This window comes from Onychostoma macrolepis, chromosome 22 (genome assembly GCF_012432095.1).
Source record: "Onychostoma macrolepis isolate SWU-2019 chromosome 22, ASM1243209v1, whole genome shotgun sequence".
NCBI classification, from domain to species: Eukaryota; Metazoa; Chordata; class Actinopteri; order Cypriniformes; family Cyprinidae; genus Onychostoma; species Onychostoma macrolepis.
In genome coordinates this window covers 16,603,210-16,626,819 of record NC_081176.1, presented here as the reverse complement: position 1 = coordinate 16,626,819, position 23,610 = coordinate 16,603,210, and the positions used below count along the sequence as shown (strand labels likewise).

Below are 23,610 nucleotides of genomic sequence, written 5' to 3'. Positions count from 1 at the left end.
AGCCACATGGTGGCGGACAAATCCAGAAAGGGATCAGTCATTCAAGAAATGGCATGCTGAAGTGCCACGGGGCCACGGAAGATCTCTGGATACCGGATCAGACGCAGCTGCCCCCCGGCTGCTATTTTCACTCAGCTTAAAGTACCATGGGCAGCCAGCATCTACGCCATGGACTACCCACAACTACCAGTCTGTCTCTGCACACTATGAAGTCCACCGCAGGGGAGCACGAGCACTTTCCACACGATACCCAGAGCTTACCCTCCGACCCTGATGAGCTCGACAGTGGCAGCGAAAGCTCAGAGAAATCCACCGGAGCAGGGAGCCCCCTGCGGGGCCACAGGGAGGTGGGGAGACGCAGAGGGGGTCGTAGACTTGCAGGGGTGAGCAAACAACGTCAGGCAGCTAATGCTCGGGAGCGAGACCGTACACACAGTGTCAACACTGCCTTCACGGCGCTGCGTACCCTCATCCCTACAGAGCCGGCCGACAGAAAGTTGTCCAAAATCGAGACCCTGCGATTGGCATCAAGCTACATTTCGCACTTGGCCAACGTGCTTCTGCTAGGGGAGGACTGCATGGATGGGCAACCGTGTCTGAAATATCACAACATCTTACAAAGCAACACCAACCTCAAAACTCCACCGGTTCGACCCATCTGTACCTTCTGCTTGAGTAACCAAAGGAAAATGGTAAGTGCTTGAAGGTGGTGAAACTATTAACTGCCACCTGTTGAGCTTGTGAAGGTTGGTTTCCAGAAACTGTTACAAATTTGGTCATGTATTTGCATGTCAAACTTCATATTACTTGCCAGAAGTACCTTGTCTCTACCTTTTCCTGAATGGTTGTCTTAGGTGATCACCTGCATTAATGCATGCCTACGTATTTCGTATAGAATTGTAAACCGATTGTTGTGCGGGTGCGAATTCTAACACCTTTCAATTATCATGTACTTCTGCAGCTTAGAGATGGGGAAAAGCACACAACTGTGTGACAGCAGAAGTTCTCCCGACTGTCCGCTGCTACGTAGGAGCTCTCAACTTCTGAATGTTTACATGTACAGAGACATTGCCTTGCACAGAGACAAAACATTTCGTTTTTTTTTTTTTTTTTAAATCTCCGAGGACAGACAAAACAAGCAACAAGAAGAGAGACGAATCTGCACTTTTTCTGCATGTGTGTCCACTTTATCAACTGTGTTTTGGTTAATGTAACCGGAGAATATGTGTAAAGTTGCACCTGGTGGGAGGCTATTTCAGTATCAGATATAGTAAGTTACACCATCCCTCGCCTTAAAAACAGTCTTGTGTCTGCCTCCTGCACGTCACATGATGGTAATTGAAACCTTGCGGTTTGCAGTGGTCGCTGTCAGTACAACGGCGGGTAAAAATCTCATCCCCTCCCTCTTGTCTCCACATCTACGCTGGGACCACGATCCCAACATGGCTCTCAGGAGACTGTAAACAGGATTCTAACCTCAACATGATAATTTGGGTTGGGCAAAGCTTGCTAAATATTTCTTAGAAAGTTCAAGTGGCACATGACTGAATGCTATAGGTGGAAGTATTACATAATGAGAACATCTTACGTCTTGGGAACTGGTGTTGGTCAAGGTACATGATCCCTAACACGAGCCCTGGGTTATGACCCTGACCCCAAATGTTATATAGCCTACCTTAAATCCTTGCGATCATACTTTGGTGACAATGTTGGGTAGACTGTCGATTAGTAGTGCGCACACTTGCAGACTCAGGGAGAGGGTACATTGAGGGCATGCTTATGCTTCTGAATCATAAAACACCAAATTCAGTCTTGTAGATTCCACTTAACTTGCGTGAAGGAAGGCCATTTGAGAACAAGTCCAACTCACGAGCGCCAGCGTCAAGACAGAAGCTTGTTGCATAACATGCATTTCAAGACAATTATGCAATCAATTTCCACAACTATAGCTACGCAATTGTATCTTCTAGAAATGCATGCATCCAAAGTTACATTGATTCATGATATGTCAACATGGCTTTTTTTAGTCCACTGATTTGCACCAAATGGAACCAAAAACATGTATGAGATGGTGGTCTTTTTAGATACGAGTAGACGGAAGTTTCATCTGGGAATTTCATTGGCTATTGCTAATTGGCGCTCTCTTGCTTGCCTTAAAAAAAAATGCCAGTTTGATTTCATAAAGTGTTCCACAAATTGGCACGTTTCACGTTAACTAAGGTCAAGGGGAAAGGTCTTGGAGCGTGTGCTAATCTCAGGTACACCACTAAAACGTTGTCTGCTGAACCTTGTTTTATTGTTTACATTAACAGAATTAGTAGGAATGACTAATTTGAGCCTATCATTTACTTTGATACAATTTATTTTCAGATACTGTATCTGAGGTGAATGTTTAAAGGTATAATTATTTTTATGTAAGCATCAAGATGTACCAACCAGTTGTTTATATCCAAAATGTTTACCTAATGACTCTTCCTTGAATTAAAAAGTTATTTTTCCAATACAGATGTAAAAAAAAAAAAAAAAAAGTGCAATGGAAGTACCACAATGTACTGGAAATATTGTGATATGGCAAGGTTTTTGTAAGTCGTTTGTAAATATTTGCACTTTTTAACATTAAAATCTAAAAGGTCAAAATGCGTTATACCAATAATATGGCCTACCTTTAAACACATGCCTGTCAGATTCTAATACTTGAATTGTCCGCTCTTCGAAAAGTGGTATTTTGCACATGCCAAACAACAAACAAGCTGCTACTTAAGTATTTTTGTAAATACCATTTAAAAAAAAAAAAATTAAATTATTTTTGAAAAATGTTCTGAAAGGAGTTCATCTTTGGTTTTGAGGTGCCCCCTAGTGGAAGTCAGATTTTGCATGCAATTTTAAAATGGTGGACAAATCTGATTCTACAATTATTAAAAAAAATACAATAAATAACAGCATGTTAGATAAAACAAGAAACACACAAAGCATATACTTCTAGGTCTTTATTTCTTTAAAAAAAAAGTCAATTAGTTGTTCAGATTAAAGAAATCGTGACAAATAAGATGGAGATACATCATAGAAGAGGTTGGGAGTCATTTAAGGGTCTTTACAGGGTGATCAGCAATTTGTTTTCAGCGCTGTACAGTTTCATAGGCAGGGAACAGAACGCTGATGGATGTTATGGGAGAAGGACTTAACCCTTTGGCAATAACATCACAATGAGACAAGGTGACTGTTTTCCCCTTTGTGGACACTGATCATGACAGGGCATGAAGGCATCAATACCATATAGAAAAGGGCATCTTAAAAGCAAACAAGGCAGCCTGATCTAATTCAATGGAATGTCAATTCATAAAGGAAACATTATAACAATAATTTAAGATGTCCAAACTGTGTCAACACTTAAAAGTTCCTTGAGTGAGTAAATAATTACAACGGTTGACCACAACTTTTGTGCTATTTTAAGTGTAAACCTTAATATTAGAAAACTCTGTTAAAATTAACCATTTGTTATAAAGCCCTTAAATGACATCTAAATGTTATGGTTTGAAAAACAAGAGGTAGAATAAAAAAAAAAAAAAAAAAAGTCAAAAGAAATAAAAAAAAAATAAAATAGAAAGACAAGCACTTCTGTAACAAAACATTCTGCTGACATGGTGTTTTAGTCTGCCTCCTCTTCCTCCGATTCAGACTCTGAAAGAAACAAAGTTATTGATTACAGATAGCATTTTAATCTAACAGTTTCAAAGACGATGAAACAAGCAAGCTTACCCTCCTCGGCGTTCTTCAGCCATTCTACAAACTTCTTCATTTGCTCGAGGAAGACGCTCTTTCCTTTGGCCACGTGGCCTTCTGTGTACCACTTCAAAATCACCTCCTCGCTCAAAACATCAGCTACAGGCAAGACAAAAACACATCTTCAAAACACTTTAACCGGACACAACCTCTGTATAGCATTGCACAGGCTAGGGAACATTTTTGTACCAAAACTACCACAGTGAGCCAAGCCTTGGGCTTAGGTGCATAGTTTTGAAAAGACCAGCTATTGAAGACGCACCTTTGTAAAGAAGCACCACAATCTTCTGGAAGGCCTTCATGAAGTGGATGTTGTCGTAGCAGTACTCCTGGATCTTCAGCAGGAGGGTGAGCTCAGACAGGCCCTGGGAGGTAAAGGCCTTCAGCAGTGGGCTGTATTGCTGCAAAGAGAGTTAGCAGAATTACTACCAGTGATTTGATAAGAGGAAGTATTGCGGATCACTAAACCTTTCAGAAACATCATAGATACCTTCAAGAGTTTGATGGCTTGCTCTGTGACGAGCTCCTCCTTTTTATTCCACTCGACGGAGCTCATGACACTGGTCCACACGATGCCTATCATTGTCTGCTCGGAGATGCTCGTTTTCTTCATCTCTTCACGAACGTAGGCAATGATCTGGGGAACAAAAAGGCAGAGTCAAATACAGGCACAATAAACCTCCAAAGCCAAAATTTGGAAATAATCAAAATCACTTTAGTTTTAAATAAAAATTCTCAATTTTTAAACTACATTTTTTTGTACCCAACTTGTCATAGAAAAGGCAGAAACTCACATCTTTGAGGGTCTCGCCGCGGGACATCTGCTCTTGCAGTTCCTTCTGAAGCTCTTTGCGCGCTCCAATGGACTGCTGGTTGCGAGCGAAGTCTGAGAGCTCTTTCAGCCCAGCATCGGTGAAATATTTTGAGAAGTGTTCGCAGCTACGCTTGTTGGCAGGGAACAGCTCCTGTTTTGGGCAAAAGAGGAACAGGTTACATCAACATGAGCAAGAGGAAAAAAAAAAAAAAAAAAAAAGCATGATTGTGGCATGAGAGAAGTTCAACATTAGTTGAGGCTGCGAACAAAATTGCAGATTTTGTTCATTTGCTTAATCTGCTTTTGTCGGTTGTTGCTTTATTTTTTCAGTTTTTTTAAAGTAATTTTACTACAACTTAAATTTCTATTCTATTTTTCACAAGCTTATTTTTTTCCAATTACATTGTTTCAGCTTTACGGTTAACATGAAATTTACATTTTAAAACATTTTTTCATATTTTATTAATTAGCACGAATTGATAATGTAAATACACCGTTTACAGACTATTTTCCAAAACATTCAAAAGGTCATGTTTAATTGTTATTATTATAGCTTAATTTACATATAATTAAAGTATTATTCACACACTAAACAGGTACCATTTATATACATTTTTACATAACCATTACTCCAAATAAGCTATATTGGGAATTTTTAAGTGCTTCATCCCAAGCGGAGGCTGCAGTACAATATTTACCATCAGCCTGTTGTCCATGCCAACTTTACGCAGGCTAGCAGCAACTGAGTTGATGTCCTTTTCGTTGATCCAAGATTTGAACAGTTTCACAGCGAAGGCAGCAGACACACCTGCAATAAAACCCAGATGACAAATCGGTTATAACTTCTTCACTCGGAAAGCGCCGCTGCTAGTCTAGAGCCATTAAACAGGTCTGTCATTACCTTCCTTGACCAAGTTCTCATTAAAGAGGCTGTTCAGGATGGAGGCTGATATATTGCCATTGGCCAGCAGGATTCCGGTAAGCATGGCCAATTTATTCCTCTCTGACTCGGTGAAGCCTTTTAAAAACAGCAGCAGCTGTGAAAAAAATAAAATAAAAGTGATGACACCATGGGACTTTCCAAAGGCACAACAACACAGACTTTGACTAAGAAATACGGTGTAATCCTTAGTTCAGCAATTTTGCTTACCTTCTTGATCTCCTCTTCAAACCCTTTCTCCAGGTACTTGTAACGCCTGATCAGCTTGTTAAAAACCTACAACACAAGGTGAACATGTTGAGACTTGTAAATAGGAAGCCATTAAGTACAAATTGCACCCGTCATGGTGATATTAATTCAGAACAAGCTCCAAAACGAGACTATTTGGCAGTCAGGTAGCATATAATTGGAAATACCTGAGCGTAAGCCTGCATGGTCTCCAGGTCTTCACTTGCCGTGAAGAGGCAGAACTCCGTACGGGTCAAGTCATCAGATAGAGTACCTCCTGGGGCTATTAAAAAAAATCAAATAAATAAAGTATGTGTGTGTATACAAGTTAAATATTTGTAGAAATTTCACATACAAATACTAGTAAAATAAATATTGGATGTATTTTTATTTACACAAATATTAGTCGAAAATATTTGGTAACAAATAGATGTACACTTCATATTAGTAAAAATACTTAGTAAATGTAAGTGAATAATTTATAAATTGTACGGATTAGTAAAAAAAAAAAAAAGATACTCCTATATTAAAGATATTTAGCGAAAATATATAAAGTGTGTATATATATATATATATATATATATATATATATATATATATATATATATATATATATATATACACACACACTTTAGAAGTACAACATTTTGTAATATTAAATTAGTTAGATGCACACTACAAATTAGAAAAAGTAGAAAGATAATATTGAAAATAAATTACAAATATATTTTTGCATTTTTGCAGGATGTACACTAAATTAGTAAGATATTTAGTAAAAGTAAATAAATTGTAGATAAATTTCACAAATGATAACATTCAGTAAAAATAAGTTATAGCATGCATCTATAAGATGTATAAATTAGTTAAATTTAGCAAAATTACAATACAAACTGTAGATATACATTACGCATAAATTAGCAAAAATAGAATTTGAGAAGTACTTACAAGCATTAGCAAAATAAAACGTACAGTAAAACTAATAAAATTGTAGATATGCATTTATATAAATAACTTAAAGGTAATAGAGAAATCACTACCAGCCCATTTATAGAGCCATAGACAGGTGCTTACCCAGCATTCCTCCAGCCACCAGGATGTCGAAGAGTGTCTCAGCATACCGGCGGTAGTCGAGCTTGGCGCCAGAGGCATCGAGGAACTTTGCAACCGCTTCCAAATCTGTGCCAGTTTGGTTCAAGCCTTGAACAATACTTTCTTGAAACTGAGAAGGGTCAAATCTCTCCTTTTCATCTGTAAAGAAACAAGAGAATGTTTAAAATGGGAGGCACCGCTTTAAAACATCATTATTAAATGTTCCTTCCTTACCTCTTTTGCGAGTTTTAAAACGCTGGCCGGTAAGCGTTGGCTTTTGCTGCTTTTGATTATTCATAAAAGACACCTGTGAAAACACAATAAAAATATGGATGCATACATCTGTGTTCAGATTCATATCATTGAGGAGCACAAAGAAACCACATGTTGCAGGACATTTCCAAACCCAATAAAGCCATCAATAAGACTCTAACAGAAAATGTGCAAAATAACACTTTAAAAAGGACTTAAGCATTTAATAAACTGGTTTAATTGCAGATCCAGTTAAACTGGTCGTAATTAATCCATATCAGGTTGCCTCATGAGCAAATTATACACAAGTTAATATTTATCATATAACACCAATTCATGCTTTTCTATGGATATATTGCTGTATAAAAGTATTTAAATTGAATTTAAGTATGTTTCTCAGGTCTCAACTGCAGCTCACGCGTCGGTCTCGCGCTAAAGCTAACCGGCTAAAATGAGGCCTAACCGGTCCGAATCTTGTTTATAAAACGCATTTGATCACTATTTAAAATTATTTCAAATACAACCGAGGCCGATGCTAATAATTAATTGAGTACTTAAATAAAAAACAGAACGGACTAAACATTTTATTGTTTTTATTTAATTGCCATCATGTCGCGAGCTCCGCCATCATGATTTAAACAGCTGATCACAAACGTGAGCCCAAAAAAGGCCATCCTTTAAAAACACGGGTTTACAAAAACTCAAGACTAAGCTGTATAAGCTTATTACAGTTATATAAAATATATGGAGGACTTACCGAAATGAATGCAGATAAAAAACGGCTTTTTGAACCAAAGAACAAAGCAAGACAATGGCAGGTCCGAACCCAACACACAAAAACCTCCCGGATGGCAAGAAGCTACTGCGCCTGCGCGGAAGAAGAACTGAAAATACAATGGATCCGTCCATTATAGGGGAGAACGGGGGTTAGAGAGGTGGCATATTGATAAAATAACGCAAATTGTACATTTAAAACTAATCGTTTTGACTATTTAAAATATGTAAGATGTTATAAAATATGCGTAGAGTCAAAAATTTGTTCGTGTTACTGATTACGGTAAAGTTTAAAAATAGATCACCCCTCTCTGCTGACAGTGATTCGTAAGCCCGATGCTGGTCATACCATTGTAATGAGGGGTGTGATTTCTTTATCAAACCATAAAAGCATTCAGTTCAATTGGGTCAACTCGTAAATATATTTTTGAAATGTTCTTGTAATTAATATTTTGGAGTTTATGCTAAATATATGACTTTTATACTTTAAAATAATACAGGCATGATTTCATTCTGACGCTTTGATTAATATTTGACTCAGTTCAGCATTAATGTCCGGTTTTTTATTTGTTAAGTAGCCATGTATAAGTGGGACTTGTCATTATTTAAAAATAAACACCTTCTTCATACTAATCAGCTCATTAATAAAAATCACAAACATAAAATTAAGTTGTTTTGTACTTTAACTTTATTTTACCCAATACAATTACACATTTGAACACCACCAGAAAGAAAAGACTCTTGATACATTTTTAATTATTCCTCATCTTCAGCATCCATACAGCTTGTTGATCCTCAGGATGTCGGTGTCGGACATTCCCTGCCTCTGTCCGATTGCCACTGTTGAATCAGGAATGGGAGTGATGGTTTCCAGCCCGGGCTGGATGGAGAAGGCTGTTCTTCCATAGTGCATGATGGAGCCGTAGTCATATGGAGTTTTTTGGTTGTTGGTGTTTTGTTTCTGGAAGTTGTAGGCCATATCAGGAGACATGTTCTCCCAGTTGATCTTAACGTACTTGTCACGATCGCTCTGGTTTGCTCGTGGTAGAAGCCCAGAGCATGATTGAGCTCATGCTGAACGATGCCGTGATACACACAACCTTGCCTGTTGAAGGAGACCACCTGCTTCCCACCAGTTCTGCCAAGAGAAGAGAAGCACCTGAGAGCACAGAGGAAGTAAAGGGGTTATAGATTTAAAATTTTTTTTTTTTTTGGACTTTGGACTAAGAACTGATTAATATTTCTTGTTAAAACGGTGTGAATTTTCTCACCCATCTTTGTTCTCAATACTGATGTAGTCGGCCTGAGTTGATCTGGCCACAAAGCGGATGCAGGTTTTGGAGTGAAAGGTGGACATGGCATTTGAGATAACTAATTTGTCATTAAAGGCTGTAAACAAAAGGCCCACAGATTTAAAATGAGATCTACATGAATGTTAGATATGCTCAATGACTGAAGTAGATTCACTCACAGAATTCACTGCTCACTATGTAAGGGATCTCCACTATGTTGTTAGAGTTTTTCTTCCAGAAACAGTTGTTGTTAAAGCAGTAGAGAGCATTTCTGGTTTTGGGAAACACCAGATCTCCTTCAATCAAGACTTCAGAAGATCCTGCATTTAAAGAGAAACATACTGATAAAATAATTGAACATATTTATAATCTTGACCACATTTAAACACTTTTTTTTTTTAAACCCATTGCTGACTTCACAGAAATATGCAAGGTGCCTGACCATTGTTGGACTCCAAAATCCTTGTAGTGATGTCCAGAGGTTCAGGCTCTGACACAAACACTCCTTCAAACCTTTCCTCCTGGAGGCAGAAATAGAGATGTTTAAAATGACTCATTTGAGGAAAGTTGATAATTTAAGGCAGAGATTAGACAGGATCTTACCATGAGAGGAGACGCCTGTGAGACGCCGAACAGCAGCAGCAGAATGGAGAGAGAGGCTCTTGTGTCCATGTCTTCTCAGTGTGTAGAGATGTTCAGGATGCTCCTGTGCTGAGCTTTGGTGTCTCTGTGCTGTCAGACCTGGACTTTATATTCACCTGAGTAGGTGGGTCTGCTGGGGGATTATGGGTAGGGTTTCAGTGTCCAGAGACTAATGTGTGTAACTAAAGGGAGGAAACCCTGGGCTCGCCTGTTAGTCAAAAAATGTACAGAATCAGAAATGGTTCTTAAATTTGTTTAACTAATCCACTAAAATCCACATTCCCTTGCACATCTGTACATACAATATATTGTCTTTATTACATATTGTTTTACATATTTAATTTTATATCTATATATTTTATTTTGTTGTTTCTTGTCACTTGTCACCCTGTCTGTGCAACGGAAGCTTCTGTCACCAAAACAAATTCCTTGTGTAAGCACACTTGGCAATAAAGCTCTAATAGTAATAATAGTTGGAAATTATACAGCTCTAGTAATTTCATAGTATGACCTTTGTTGCACTGAGACCCTTTTAAAGGCACCCACACTTATACTATAACAACTGTCAGCTTGAGCAATAATATTTTTTTTTTACAATATCAACTCTTTCTCCGCCAGCCTTTTGTGAAAGTATTATTTAGATGTATCTCCAATCAAGAGAAGTCTAGTGCAACTGACAGTAATGGAAAGTTCGCTAAATTGTCAGAGTATTTCATTTAGATCAACAAAAATCTGAAGTGACAAGAGCCAGAAATGGGAAATTATCAATTCAGTGACGATTATTACTGACATTATTAGTCCAATTATTACAAAGCATCCCAACAACTAACTAAAAAAGTTTTGTTTTTCAATGTTTACAGTTCTGGGGACTCTTTCTGTGCAGTAAACTACTGTTTTGGGACACAGAGAAAACAAAAACTACAGCATGTCCACTTTAGTGTTACCAGTAAATAGCTTAATAGTCAGAGTATTTTCTGTTTCTGCAAGGATTTCGAGTAATGAGCAAGGTCAGAATGTTTACCTATTAGGTGTGTAACTACCTATTAGTTACACACATTAGTCTCTGGACACTAAGACCCTACTCATAATCCCCCAGCAGACCCACCTACTCAGTTGAATATAAAGTCCAGGTCTGACAGCACAGAGACACCAAAGCTCAACACAGGAGCATCCTGAACATCTCTACACACTGAGAAGACATGGACACAAGAGCCTCTCTCTCCATTCTGCTGCTGCTGTTTGGCGTCTCACAGGCGTCTCCTCTCATGGTAAGATCTGGTTTAGTTTCTGCCTTAAATGATCAACTTTCCTCAAATGAGTCATTTATAACTTCTCTATTTCTCTGCCTCCAGGAGGAAAGGTTTGAAGGAGTGTTTGTGTCAGAGCCTGAACTTCTGGACATCACTACAAGGATTTTGGAGTCCAACAATGGTCAGGCACCTTGTAGATTTTGTAAAGCCAGCAGTGGGTCACATTTCTAAAAAGTGTTCAGTGATTATAAATATGTTGTGTTATTTCATCAGTGTGTTTCTCTTTAAATGCAGGATCTTCTGAAGTCTTGATTGAAGGAGATCTGGTGTTTCCCAAAACCAAAATGCTCTCTACTGCTTTAACAACAACTGTTTCTGGAAGAAAAACTCTAACAACATAGTGGAGATCCCTTACATAGTGAGCAGTGAATTCTGTGAGTGAATCTACTTCAGTCATTGAGCATATCTAACATTCATGTAGATCTCATTTTGAATCTGTGGGCCTTTTGTTTACAGCCTTTAATGACAAATTAGTTATCTCAAATGCCATGTCCACCTTTCACTCCAAAACCTGCATCCGCTTTGTGGCCAGATCAACTCAGGCCGACTACATCAGTATTGAGAACAAAGATGGGTGAGAAAAGTCACACAGTTTTAACAAGAAATATTAATCAGTTCTTAGTCCAAAGTCCAAAAAAAAAAAATTTAAAATCTATAACCCCTTTACTTCCTCTGTGCTCTCAGGTGCTTCTCTTCTCTTGGCAGAACTGGTGGGAAGCAGGTGGTCTCCTTCAACAGGCAAGGTTGTGTGTATCACGGCATCGTTCAGCATGAGCTCAATCATGCTCTGGGCTTCTACCACGAGCAAACCAGAAGCGATCGTGACAAGTACGTCAAGATCAACTGGGAGAACATGTCTCCTGATATGGCCTACAACTTCCAGAAACAAAACACCAACAACCAAAACACTCCATATGACTACGGCTCCATCATGCACTATGGAAGAACAGCCTTCTCCATCCAGCCCGGGCTGGAAACCATCACTCCCATTCCTGATTCAACAGTGGCAATCGGACAGAGGCAGGGAATGTCAGACACCGACATCCTGAGGATCAACAAGCTGTATGGATGCTGAAGATAAGGAAGATGAATTGCAATGATGGTCTTTGCTTTCTGGTGTTTAATTTCTGAAATGTGTAATTGTGTTTGGAAAAATAAAGTTTATCAAAGTACAAAACAAAAAGGTTTTTTTTTATATTGTTTGCCATTTTGTGTCTGATCATAAATAAAACATTTTCTCATGAGCGATTCATATTAAAGAGGACAAGTTTTTGAGTAAATACAACTTAAATTACAGTCTGTTTTTCACGTAAACAATAAGGTTGATTCAGAAGACTTTGAATAACACACATGAATCACAAATTGACTACTTTAATTTGCTTTTTGGAGCTGGACAATGACAATCACCATCGACTAATTATTGTGTTTCACAGATGAAATCATTATACCATTTTGGAAAGACCTGACAATGAGAAATGAAAGTGTTTTTATTTTGGAGCCAACTGTTATTTTATATAATAATTAAAATATATACAGTATCACTTATTAATTAATATATGGGAAACTGAAGCCATATTTGTATACATAATTCTTTTTGTTCTTAATTTTTGAAACTCAAAAACATAGAGAAGATAACGGAATAATACAGGCCTACTATACCAATGTTGGTCATCTTTTTCTCATTGTTCATTATTAAAAAATAACTAAAAGAAAATCCAGATTTTTTTATTATTATTATTTTTTTTTTTTATTCAATAAAAGCCTAACTAATAATATTGTAGGTTTCTGTACTTTAAATACCAGATAAAGTAATGCATGTAAATTATGTGCATTTTTCATTATTAAACATTGTGTTGGAGAGACCTTGAAGTCATCTTCCATGTTTTTATTTTGTTCTTATTGCTTTTATGCATGTTAGAATATTTACATAGGGTTTGCTGGTTGATAGTTTCTGTTAATGGCAGATCTTAAAGGAAGCATAAATTAGAAGGGAAGCACTAATTTTAGTTAATTTATGGAGATGTTTGTGCAAATGACAAGACAACACAAATGGAGTGTCGGGGAAGAACCTGATTTTTCATCTTTCCTTTTTTGTTGTATTAACCTATGTTGAATTTAACTATAGTTATATTGTGTACTTTTTTATTAATCATATTGAGGCAAGAATTTGTTTTATATAAATGGTATTGTCATGGCTACGGTGAATGAACGCACGAAGAAGAGGAAGACGAATGCAAATAGTCTTTAATATTCCACAATAAGGCAAACACAGGTCGGACAGGCAGGATCACACGTAGGGACGTAGTAGACTGGACGACAAACAGAGAACAGAAAACAACCTAAATTGGAGGGCTGATGAGGGTAATTGACACGACACACCTGAACATAATGACAATAATCAGACACAGATGGGAAACTAGGTCATGAGGGAGAAAACACAACAAAACAGGTCCATGAGGTGTGACAGGTCGCCCCCCTTCTGGAAGGCACGACCTTGCGCCACAGAGACAAAGGGAGGGATGGAGGGGGACTTTGGAGGAGGACAAAGGAGTGGATGTGGGATGGTGACAGGGGATGGCAAAGGGCTGGCAGGAAGGCAGGCAATCAGTACAGGTGGAGGCTTTGTTGGAGGACGGACCACCAGGAGGAGGACGACGGACGACGGACAACTGTAAAAACTATTTAAACTGTTCGGGCACTGTTAGACCCCGGGAGAAGGCGATTAGTCACCAGAAGAGACGGACGGCAGCGCGTAAGTGTTTTAATACTTATTCTTAGCTCTGTTGTTTAAATTAATTACTTGCTGCTAGGAAAGAATAGTTCGTTTCCTACCTATTTCTATTCTGCTTTTTCGTTGTGGTTTATATTTTTGATTGCACTTACTGGTCATTATAATAACTGCCCTTTAGCTGAAACTCCTTTCCTGCACTTAAGTGCGAAGTGTTAGTTTCGATTTGAGCCATTGCCCTGCGATTGGCTGGTGGTTGTGCTAATTAAAAGCGACCACAGCTTTTTTTCACTCTAGACTGTGTATTTGTTTGAGGTGTGTGCGCTGACGCGAAAGCGTCTGCGGAAGCGTTCAGCCGTCGTGTTCAGCCTCCTCGTGTGAAGACCGAGGAGTGTGAAGACCGAGGAGTGTAAAGACCTGCGACTTTTTCCTGTGCGACTTGAACCGAGCAACGACACCGAGCTACACACTTAAGTATCTTTTTTCCTTCCTCACACTCTGCTCTCCTATCCTCTTTCCTTCTACCTCTATCATGTGTCTCCAAAACATTCCGGTTCTCTCTCAGCCACGCCTAACATCACTCGCAGACGGCAACGTAATACTGCTAACCTACGCCCTATCTCTACATCTTCCACTACACCTCTGGCTTTCTCGGTGGGTCTCTGGAATTGTCTCCTTCCTCACACTCTGCTCTCCTATCCTCTTTCCTTCTACCTCTATCATGTGTCTCCAAAACATTCCGGTTCTCTCTCAGCCACGCTCTAACATCACTCGCAGACGGCAACGTAATACTGCTAACCTACGCCCTATCTCTACATCTTCCACTACACCTCTGGCTTTCTCGGTGGGTCTCTGGAATTGTCAGTCAGCCGTCAACAAAGCTGACTTCATTTCTGCCTTTTCTTTAAAATCCACTCTCAGCATCTTGGGCTTGACTGAGACCTGGATTCGTCCAGAAGACTCAGCAACCCCAGCTGCTCTCTCTACTAATTTCTCTTTCTCTCATACTTTGCGTCAAGTTGGTCGGGGTGGGGGTACTGGCCTGCTCGTTTCACACAATTGGAAATACTCAACCCACTCTACCCTTTGCAATTACAACTCATTTGAATGTCATGCCATTACTGTATCAGCTCCGATAAAACTCCAGATTGTGGTAATCTACCGTCCCCCTGGACAAATTCTAGCCACCTTCCTAGAGGAGCTGGACGGGTTGTTGTCCTCTTTTGTGGAGGATGGCACTCCACTCTTAGTCTTTGGTGATTTCAACATTCACCTAGACAAGCCTTATGCTACAGACTTCCACTAGCTTCATTTGATCTCAATCGCCTTACCACTACTAGCACGCATAAATCAGGCAACCAACTTGATTTAATTTACACACGCAATTGTACTGCAGATAACATTCTGGTACAACCGCTACATATCTCGGACCATTTTTTCATTACATTTACACTACATTTTGCTACCCGTGTGCGCCAACCCCCTACCGGTTACTTTTAGACGAAACCTGCGCTCCCTTTCTCCTTCCCATCTTTCCTCTGTAGTATCCTCCTCTCTTCCCTCATCTACCCATCTCTCATCTCTGGATGTAAACGCAGCTACTGAAACTTTATGCTCTACCTTAACTTCTTGTCTAGACGACATTTGTCCCCTCTCCTCTAGGTCAGCACGGACTGCCCCTTCTAACCCCTGGTTATCTGATGTTCTTCGTGAACATCGGACTAAACTCAGAGCGGCAGAGAAAATGGCACAAATCAAACAACCCGTCGGACCTGAGTAGGTATCAGTCTCTGCTCTCATCTTTCTCTGCTGATGTCCACACTGCCAAATCCTCACATTTCCACAACAAGATCAACAGCGCTCCAGACATGCGTAATCTCTTCAGAACATTTAATTCTCTCCTCTGTCCCCCTCCACCACCTCCCACCACTTCTATTACAGCTGATGACTTTGCCACTTTTTTTACAGACAAAACTAGATCGATCAGTGATCAGTTCTCACCTCCACGCACACAGGACCCCCAACCAACCACATCCACTGCTAAACCTCCCATCTTCTCCTTCTGTCCCCTGATGGAGGCTGAAGTATCCAAACTTCTCCTCTCCAACCATCCTACAACATGTCCTCTTGACCCAATCCCCTCACACCTTCTGCAAGCAATCTCTCCCACGCTCTTACCGACACTCACACACATCATCAACACATCCCTCCTCACAGGCATCTTCCCCACTGCGTTCAAGCAGGCTCGGTAACCCCACTGCTCAAAAACCTACATTAAACACTTCTCTTATAGAAAACTATAGACCTGTCTCTCTCCTTCCATTCATAGCGAAAACACTTGAACGTGTTGTCTTCAACCAGGTCTCATTGTTTCTTTCACAGAACGACAAACTGGACGCTAAACAGTCAGGTTTCAGGAGTGGCCATTCAACTGAGACTGCACTTCTCTCGGTCACTGAAGCCCTGCGACTTGCAAAAGCCCATTCCAAATCATCAGTCCTCATTCTGCTGGATCTATCTGCCGCGTTTGACACTGTCAATCATCAGATACTCCTCTCCACTCTCTCATCACTGGGCATCGCTGGAATTCCACTTCGCTGGTTTGAATCCTATCTCACTGGTAGGTCTTTCAGGGTGGCCTGGGGAGGGGAGGTATCCAAAGCACATACACTGGTCACTGGGGTTCCTCAGGGATCGGTTCTTGGACCCTCCTCTTCTCCACATACACTACATCACTGGGTCCCATCATACAGGCACATGGATTCTCCTACCACTGCTATGCTGATGACACACAGCTCTATCTCTCTTTTCAACCAGATGATCCAACGGTAGCTGCAAGGATCTCAGGTTGCCTGGCAGACATCTCGGCATGGATGAAAGAACATCACCTCCAGCTCAACCTGGCAAAGACTGAGCTTCTTGTCTTTCCTGCCGCTCCAACTCTACAGCATGACATCACGATCCAGTTAGGTTCATCAACAATTACCCCATCAACTTCGGTCAGAAATCTTGGTGTAATCTTTGATGACCAGCTGACCTTCAAAGACCACATTGCAAAGACTGCTCGATCTTGCAGGTTTGCACTACACAACATCAGAAAGATCAGGCCCTTTCTGACAGAGCATGCTGCACAACTTCTTGTCCAGGCCCTTGTCATTTCTAGGCTGGACTACTGCAATGCTCTTCTGGCTGGACTTCCATCAAACACAGTCAAACCTCTACAAATGATTCAGAATGCGGCGGCACGACTGGTCTTCAAGGAACCCAAAAGAGCCCATGTTACACCTCTCTTTATCTCATTGCATTGGCTACCAATCGCAGCTCGCATCAAGTTCAAGACACTGATGCTTGCTCATAGAACAACCACAGGCTCAGCACCCGCCTACATGCACTCACTATTAAGAATCTACATCCCCTCCAGAAATCTGAGATCTGCTAGTGAGCGACGCCTCGTGGTACCATCACAAAGAGGCTTAAAATCACTCTCCAGAACATTCTCGTTCACCATTCCTGGCTGGTGGAATGATCTTCCCACCCATATTCGGAGTACTGGATCCCTGTCAATCTTCAAGCAACAGCTGAAAACTCATCTCTTTCGACACTACTTGACTTCAACCTACACATAATAATAAAAATAAAAAAACTCTTTCTCCTTATTTATTCCTTCCCTTGCTAGCTTGTACTTATTTAAACAATGCCTGAGACTTGGTGTTACAAGCACTTCCTTTGTCGGATTGCCTCTTCAAGATGAATCGCTTCATGTGTTCCCCAAATTGTAAGTCGCTTTGGATAAAAGCGTCTGCAAAATGACTAAATGTAAATGTAAATGTAAATGGGCAGGGTCCAGGGTGGAGACGGAGGGAGGAGCCATGGAGGAAACAGGAGTCAGGGTGGATCAGATGGAGGGAGGAGCCAGGGAGAAGAAAGGAGGGAGCCAGAGGAGCCAGAAGGGACCCAGGCCACAGCCATGATGGCGGCCCACGGTGGAGCCAATGGAGGGAGGAGCCATGGTGTAGGAAGGGCTGCCGACTCCGGGGGCCGGCTGATGGCGGCGAAGCAGATGGTGGTGGAGTCTAAGGCGGAGACGGAGAGTCGATGAGCCAGGGTGACAGGGAGTATCCGGAGGGCCAAGGCGGAGCAGATGTCTCTGGTGACTGAGGTGGATGCGGGGATCCGAAAGGCCACAGTGGAGCAGGAGCAACAGAGGACCAAGGTGTAGTCGGAGGAGTGGAGTCCCAAGGTGGTGGATGGTCGACGACAGACCAAGGTGGAGCCGGAGGGACGAGGGAGCCCGGGGGAACTGGTGGGCCACGGCAGAGAGGAGGGAGCTAGGAGCCATGGTGGAGCTGCTGGGTCGAAAGGCCGAGGCGGAGTCCAGGACTCAGAGGCTGGAGGCGGAGACAAGGGATCCTCCAGCCACGACGCCGATGGAGACTGGTGGACTCGCGGCGATCCCACTGCACAGATGGTAGGCTGAGGGTGAGCAGAGGGGCTGCCAGGAGACAGCGTTGGTGATGGTGAGGACTGATATAGAGGAGACGGGAGAGGGAGGCTGGGCAAGTGTTCCGAATGTTCAGGAGCTTTAGGAACAGTGTGTGCTGCCCACACACCACAAGGCCACTCTCAGCACCGGTAGGGCCAGTGATAGGGGAACGACCTCCATGCTCGTTTCAGGACTGGCAGATAGTTCTGGACAGGCAGATAGTTTAGGGTAGACTGATAGTTCAGAGCAGGCAGAGAGTTCAGACAAAGGCGGGAGAAAAGGGGGCATGTCTGCATATATATCCACATCACAGTCCGCTGAGTTTGGCTCACTCTCAACAATGGTGCAGTATGCGGAGCGCGCTCTCGCTGTCCATAGCACTCTCCCCCATGGCGAGCTCTGTAGCTGGCTCTGGCACCTGGTCTGACGTGTTGGGCTCTAGCTCTGGGGCGATCCTCAGCACTGTCGCTCCATATGGCGATGGCTCATCGGTAGCGGTGGGCTCTGGCTCTCCATCAGTGGTGGACTCAGGCTCTTGCTCCACGCAGCAGGGTGATAATGGGCTGGGCTCTGGGTCCTGTCGTGTTCCAGATCGGGGTAGGTTGCTCTCCAGACACCGAAACATCCAGTTGTCCAGTTCAGTCCAGTGGTGTCTGGGAGGTCCACCATCGCCCTGATCCGGAACAGGGATTTCAACGTATCATCGTTGAAATGAGAGTCCCTGGGGCGAACGATACCAGGTCATGGCTCGGGACAGAGAATTTCACCGTCCAATCCATAACGAACAAAAACTTTGAAAAACCAAAAAGAAAACGTGGGGAAAAGGTGCAGATTACAATATCTTTCTAGGTCCAGTCCGTAGTAGACCAGACGACAAACAGAGAACTGAACACAACTTAAATAGGAGGGCTGATGATGATAATTAATGACACACACCTGAAACAAATGACAATAATCAGACGGAGACAGAAACTAGGTCAAACAGAGCACATGAGGGAGAAAACTCAACAAAACAGGTCCATGAGGTGTGACAGTTATGTTAAAATTAGAAAGAGTGGGAATGATGAGTAAGATTGCTGTCAATAGTAGCAGGGGGGGAAAGTAGATAATAAGTAATTACTGACTCTGTCATAATGGCTTTAGAACAATGAAAAAAAACTTATTGTTGAGTCATGATGGGTTCCCTTCACCAAGTCAACTCTGAAGACCTTGTACTGAAATCTAGTGTTGTTTTTGGTGGCCTGTTTTAATTTTAGTTTTAGTCTAGTCTTTGTGTGAAGCTGTCATTTTAGTTTTTATTAGTTTTAGTCACGTTCATACTCTTTTTAGTCTAGTCAAGTTTCAGTCAACTAAAATTATGAGCATTTTAGTCTTATTTTAGTCAGAATTATCCATGACTATTTTCGTCTAGGTTTAGTCAACGAAAACTGATGACATTTTAGTCTAGTTTTAGTCGACGAAAACTGATGACATTTAGTCTAGTTTTAGTCAATGAAAATTGTATTTTAGTCTCTTTTTAGTAATGCAATTCTATTTAACCCAGTCAATATAGTATAAGTACCTAGTCGTATAGACAAAACCCAAATATTCTTTTAGCCAAACCCATTTCAAACAAGGTTATCTTATTATATTATTGTTACCTTATAGACTCAAAAATACACCCATTCCAGACACGGAAGACTTTATTTTACCAACCAAACATGTTAGAAGTACACACACATAAATGTAAATAAAATAAATAAAAACAATAAATAAAATAAAATAAATAAAATAGCATTACATGACAATGCCAGAAAAAAAATTATACATTCAAGTTTAACAAATAAACAAGGTGCTTGAATGCTCGAGCTACAATAACATACTTAAAATTGCAAATAAAATGTGTGTCTGTTACTTGTATTGCTTGTAAACTGAAGTCAGATTTTGCATCATAAAAACTATTAAAAGATATAACACTACAAATGGTTTGGACCTTAGAGAGATATAATGGGATGGGAAGCACTGGCTGCATACAATGGAATTCGTTGACAGAAAAGAACAAACAATAATGCAGCCCCTGAAGTGAGACACAGGAAACAGAAATACTGCAAAATAATAATAATAACGCGACTAAACGAGACGAAATAAAGTTATAACATTTCGTTTTGGTTAACGAAAATGAAGAGACATTTTAGCATAGTTTTTATTTTGTAAACCACATTTATTTTCATTTTTATTCGTCAACAATATTGCATCATACATTTAATTATAGTCATCGTCACATGACCAGAATTTACGTTGCGTCTCTCGTCTCGTTTTCGTCACATGATAAAGGTTAGTTGACGACGATATTTAAAGCAACACTACTGAGATCCTTTACAAAAGTCACTCACACTCATTTACTGTAGCAAAATGAAAAAGAAGAAAACTACCTCTATTTCCACTTGAGCTATAACATTTTTAATAATACCAATTTTATGAGCTCCACCAGAGTTTTGTGTAACAAAATCATATTTAGACAGATCTCCTATCTAGAGATGTGAATAGTACAACTGACTAGGAATGTCAACTCAAGAAAATTTCAAATAACTAAATCATCAGAGTAGTAAATTTAGATCAAGAAAATCCACTCTTGATATAAGTGTGAACATCTGAAGAGCCAACATCTGAAGGACTAAAGAAACATTTAGTCCAATTATTATAAAGCATCCAAACAACTGATTAAAATACCTAAATTAGAGAACAAAAAATAGTGTTTTTTTTTTTTTTTTTCCAGTGCTAAAAGTTCTGTGGACCCTCCTTGTATGCTACTGTTTTGGGACACTAAGAAAACAAAAACTACAGCATATCTACTTTAGTCTTAAAACCAATATATAATGTAAAGTTAGTTGTATTTTCTGTTTCTCCAAGGATTTGGACAAGGAGGCGAGGTCAGAGTTTCCTCCCTTTAGTTACATACATTAGTCTCTGGATATTAAGACCCTACTCATAATCCCCCAGCAGACCCACCTACTCAATTGAATATAAAGTCCAGGTCTGACAGCACAGAGACACCAAAGCTCAACACGGAAGCATCCTGAACATCTCTACACACTGAGAAGACATGGACACAAGAGCCTCTCTCTCCATTCTGCTGCTGCTGTTTGGTGTCACACAGGCGTCTCCTCTCATGGTAAGATCGTGTATTTCCTCCCTTAAATGATCAATATTCTTCAAATGTGTCATTTTAAACATATCTGTTTCTGCCACCAGGAGGACAGGTTTGAAGGAGTGTTTGTGTCAGAGCCTGAACCTCTGGACATCACTACAAGGATTTTGGAGTCCAACAATGGTCAGGCACCTTATAGATTTCTTGTAAATTTAACAGTGTGTTTCAAAAAATAGGGGTAAAATGCGGTCAGTATTATAAATATGTTCAGTTATTTTATCAATATGTTTCTCTTTAAATGCAGGATCTTCTGAAGTCTTAATTGAAGGAGATCTGGTGTTTCCCAAAACCAGAAATGCTCTCTACTGCTTTAACAACAACTGTTTCTGGAAGAAAAACTCCAACAACATAGTGGAGATCCCTTACATAGTGAGCAGTGAATTCTGTGAGTGAATCTACTTCAATTATTGAGCATATCTAACATTCATGTAGATCTCATTTTAAATCTGTGGGCCTTTTGTTTACAGCCTTTAATGACAAATTAGTTATCTCAAATGCCATGTCCACCTTTCACTCCAAAACCTGCATCCGCTTTGTGGCCAGATCAACTCAGGCCGACTACATCAGTATTGAGAACAAAGATGGGTGAGAAAATTCACACAGTTTTAACAAGAAATATTAATCAGTTCTTAGTCCAAAGTCCAAAAATTTTTTAAAATCTATAACCCCTTTACTTCCTCTGTGCTCTCAGGTGCTTCTCTTCTCTTGGCAGAACTGGTGGGAAGCAGGTGGTCTCCTTCAACAGGCAAGGTTGTGTGTATCACGGCATCGTTCAGCATGAGCTCAATCATGCTCTGGGCTTCTACCACGAGCAAACCAGAAGCGATCGTGACAAGTACGTCAAGATCAACTGGGAGAACATGTCTCCTGATATGGCCTACAACTTCCAGAAACAAAACACCAACAACCAAAACACTCCATATGACTACGGCTCCATCATGCACTATGGAAGAACAGCCTTCTCCATCCAGCCCGGGCTGGAAACCATCACTCCCATTCCTGATTCAACAGTGGCAATCGGACAGAGGCAGGGAATGTCAGACACCGACATCCTGAGGATCAACAAGCTTTATGGATGCTGATGATAAGGAAGACGGGTCACACTTTATATTAGGTGGCCTTAACTACTATGTAATTATATCAAAAAATAAGTACAGTGTACTTATTGTGGTCATATTGTATTTCAAAACACTATTGCTGCTTTGAGGTGTGATACGGGTAAGGTTAGGGACAGGTTTGGTGGTATGGGTAGGTTTAAGGGTGGGTTAAGGTGTAAGGGATGGGTCAACAGTGTAATTATAAATTTAAGGTGTAAGGGATGGGTCAACAGTGTAATTATAGATGTAATTACATAAATTAATTAGAGATGTAATTACATATAAGTATTCTTAAATATATAAGTACAATGTAAAGACATGTATGTACACAATAAGTGCATTGTATCAAATGATTCATTTCAATGTAAGTACATCGTAGTTAAGGCCACCTAAGATGAATTGTAATGATGGTCTTTGCTTTCTGGTGTTTAAGTTCTGAAATGTGTAACTGTGTTGGGAAAAATAAAGTTTATCAAAGTACAAAACAAAAAGTTTTTTTTATATATTGTTTGCAATTTTGTGTCTGATCATAAAACATTTTCTCATGAGCGATTCATATTAAAGAGGACAAGTTTTTGAGTAAATACAACTTAAATTACAGTCTGTTTTTCACGTAAACAATAAGGTTGATTCAGAAGACTTTGAATAACACACATGAATCACACATTGACTACTTTAATTAGCTTTTTGGAGCTGGACAATGACAATCACTATCCACTAATTCTTGTGTTTCACAGATGAAAACATTACACCATTTTGGAAAGACCTGACAATGAGAAATGAAAGTGTTTTTATTTTGGAGCCAACTGTTATTTTATATAATAATTAAAATATATACAGTATCACTTATTAATTCATATATGGGAAACTGAAGCCATATTTGTATACATAATTCTTTTTGTTCTTAATTTTTGCAACTCAAAAATATAGAGAAGATAACGGAGTAATGCAGGCCTTCTATACAAATGTTGGTCATCTTTTTCTCATTGTTCAT

The 23,610-nt window shown here is 40.2% G+C and overlaps 3 protein-coding genes and 2 pseudogenes across 3 annotated transcripts; 3 read left to right on the top strand and 2 right to left on the bottom strand.

Annotated features, from left to right (window-relative positions):
- si:ch211-246m6.4 (transcription factor 15) lies at nt 1-2,822 on the top strand. The gene is made up of 2 exons (XM_058761005.1): nt 1-692; nt 962-2,822. The coding sequence occupies exons 1-2, from the start codon at nt 147-149 to the stop codon at nt 992-994; spliced, it is 579 nt and encodes a 192-aa protein (XP_058616988.1). The 5' UTR covers nt 1-146; the 3' UTR covers nt 995-2,822.
- A 150-nt stretch (nt 2,823-2,972) lies between these two features.
- bzw1a (basic leucine zipper and W2 domains 1a) lies at nt 2,973-7,972 on the bottom strand. Its single transcript, XM_058761004.1, has 12 exons — nt 7,861-7,972; nt 7,086-7,158; nt 6,834-7,010; nt 5,951-6,045; nt 5,745-5,810; nt 5,496-5,631; nt 5,293-5,402; nt 4,575-4,745; nt 4,271-4,417; nt 4,043-4,181; nt 3,757-3,879; nt 2,973-3,678 (listed from the first exon to the last, which is right to left on the bottom strand). The coding sequence occupies exons 2-12, from the start codon at nt 7,147-7,149 to the stop codon at nt 3,647-3,649; spliced, it is 1,260 nt and encodes a 419-aa protein (XP_058616987.1). The 5' UTR covers nt 7,150-7,158; nt 7,861-7,972; the 3' UTR covers nt 2,973-3,646.
- Nucleotides 7,973-8,646: 674 nt separating this feature from the next.
- Nucleotides 8,647-9,841, bottom strand: LOC131530634 (hatching enzyme 1.2-like; annotated as a pseudogene).
- A 1,169-nt stretch (nt 9,842-11,010) lies between these two features.
- LOC131530349 (hatching enzyme 1.2-like) lies at nt 11,011-12,196 on the top strand (annotated as a pseudogene).
- Nucleotides 12,197-21,414: 9,218 nt separating this feature from the next.
- On the top strand, nt 21,415-22,601 carry LOC131530348 (hatching enzyme 1.2-like). The gene is made up of 5 exons (XM_058760559.1): nt 21,415-21,491; nt 21,572-21,642; nt 21,764-21,904; nt 21,987-22,104; nt 22,211-22,601. Exons 1-5 carry the CDS (start codon nt 21,415-21,417, stop codon nt 22,599-22,601), a joined length of 798 nt encoding a protein of 265 aa, XP_058616542.1.
- The last annotated feature ends 1,009 nt before the right edge of the window (nt 22,602-23,610 follow it).

Excerpts from the sequence above, each read along its gene's own strand:
- si:ch211-246m6.4 (XM_058761005.1), top strand. The coding sequence starts at position 147 with ATGGGCAGCCAGCATCTACGCCATGGACTACCCACAACTACCAGTCTG. Across the intron at positions 693-961 it reads TGAGTAACCAAAGGAAAATG|CTTAGAGATGGGGAAAAGCA; the intron begins GTAAGTGCTTGA and ends GTACTTCTGCAG.
- bzw1a (XM_058761004.1), bottom strand. The coding sequence starts at position 7,149 with ATGAATAATCAAAAGCAGCAAAAGCCAACGCTTACCGGCCAGCGTTTT. Across the intron at positions 5,811-5,950 it reads CCATGCAGGCTTACGCTCAG|GTTTTTAACAAGCTGATCAG; the intron begins GTATTTCCAATT and ends CTTGTGTTGTAG. Across the intron at positions 5,403-5,495 it reads TGAGAACTTGGTCAAGGAAG|GTGTGTCTGCTGCCTTCGCT; the intron begins GTAATGACAGAC and ends GTTTTATTGCAG.
- LOC131530348 (XM_058760559.1), top strand. The coding sequence starts at position 21,415 with ATGGACACAAGAGCCTCTCTCTCCATTCTGCTGCTGCTGTTTGGTGTC. Across the intron at positions 21,643-21,763 it reads GATTTTGGAGTCCAACAATG|GATCTTCTGAAGTCTTAATT; the intron begins GTCAGGCACCTT and ends CTTTAAATGCAG. Across the intron at positions 21,905-21,986 it reads CATAGTGAGCAGTGAATTCT|CCTTTAATGACAAATTAGTT; the intron begins GTGAGTGAATCT and ends TTTTGTTTACAG.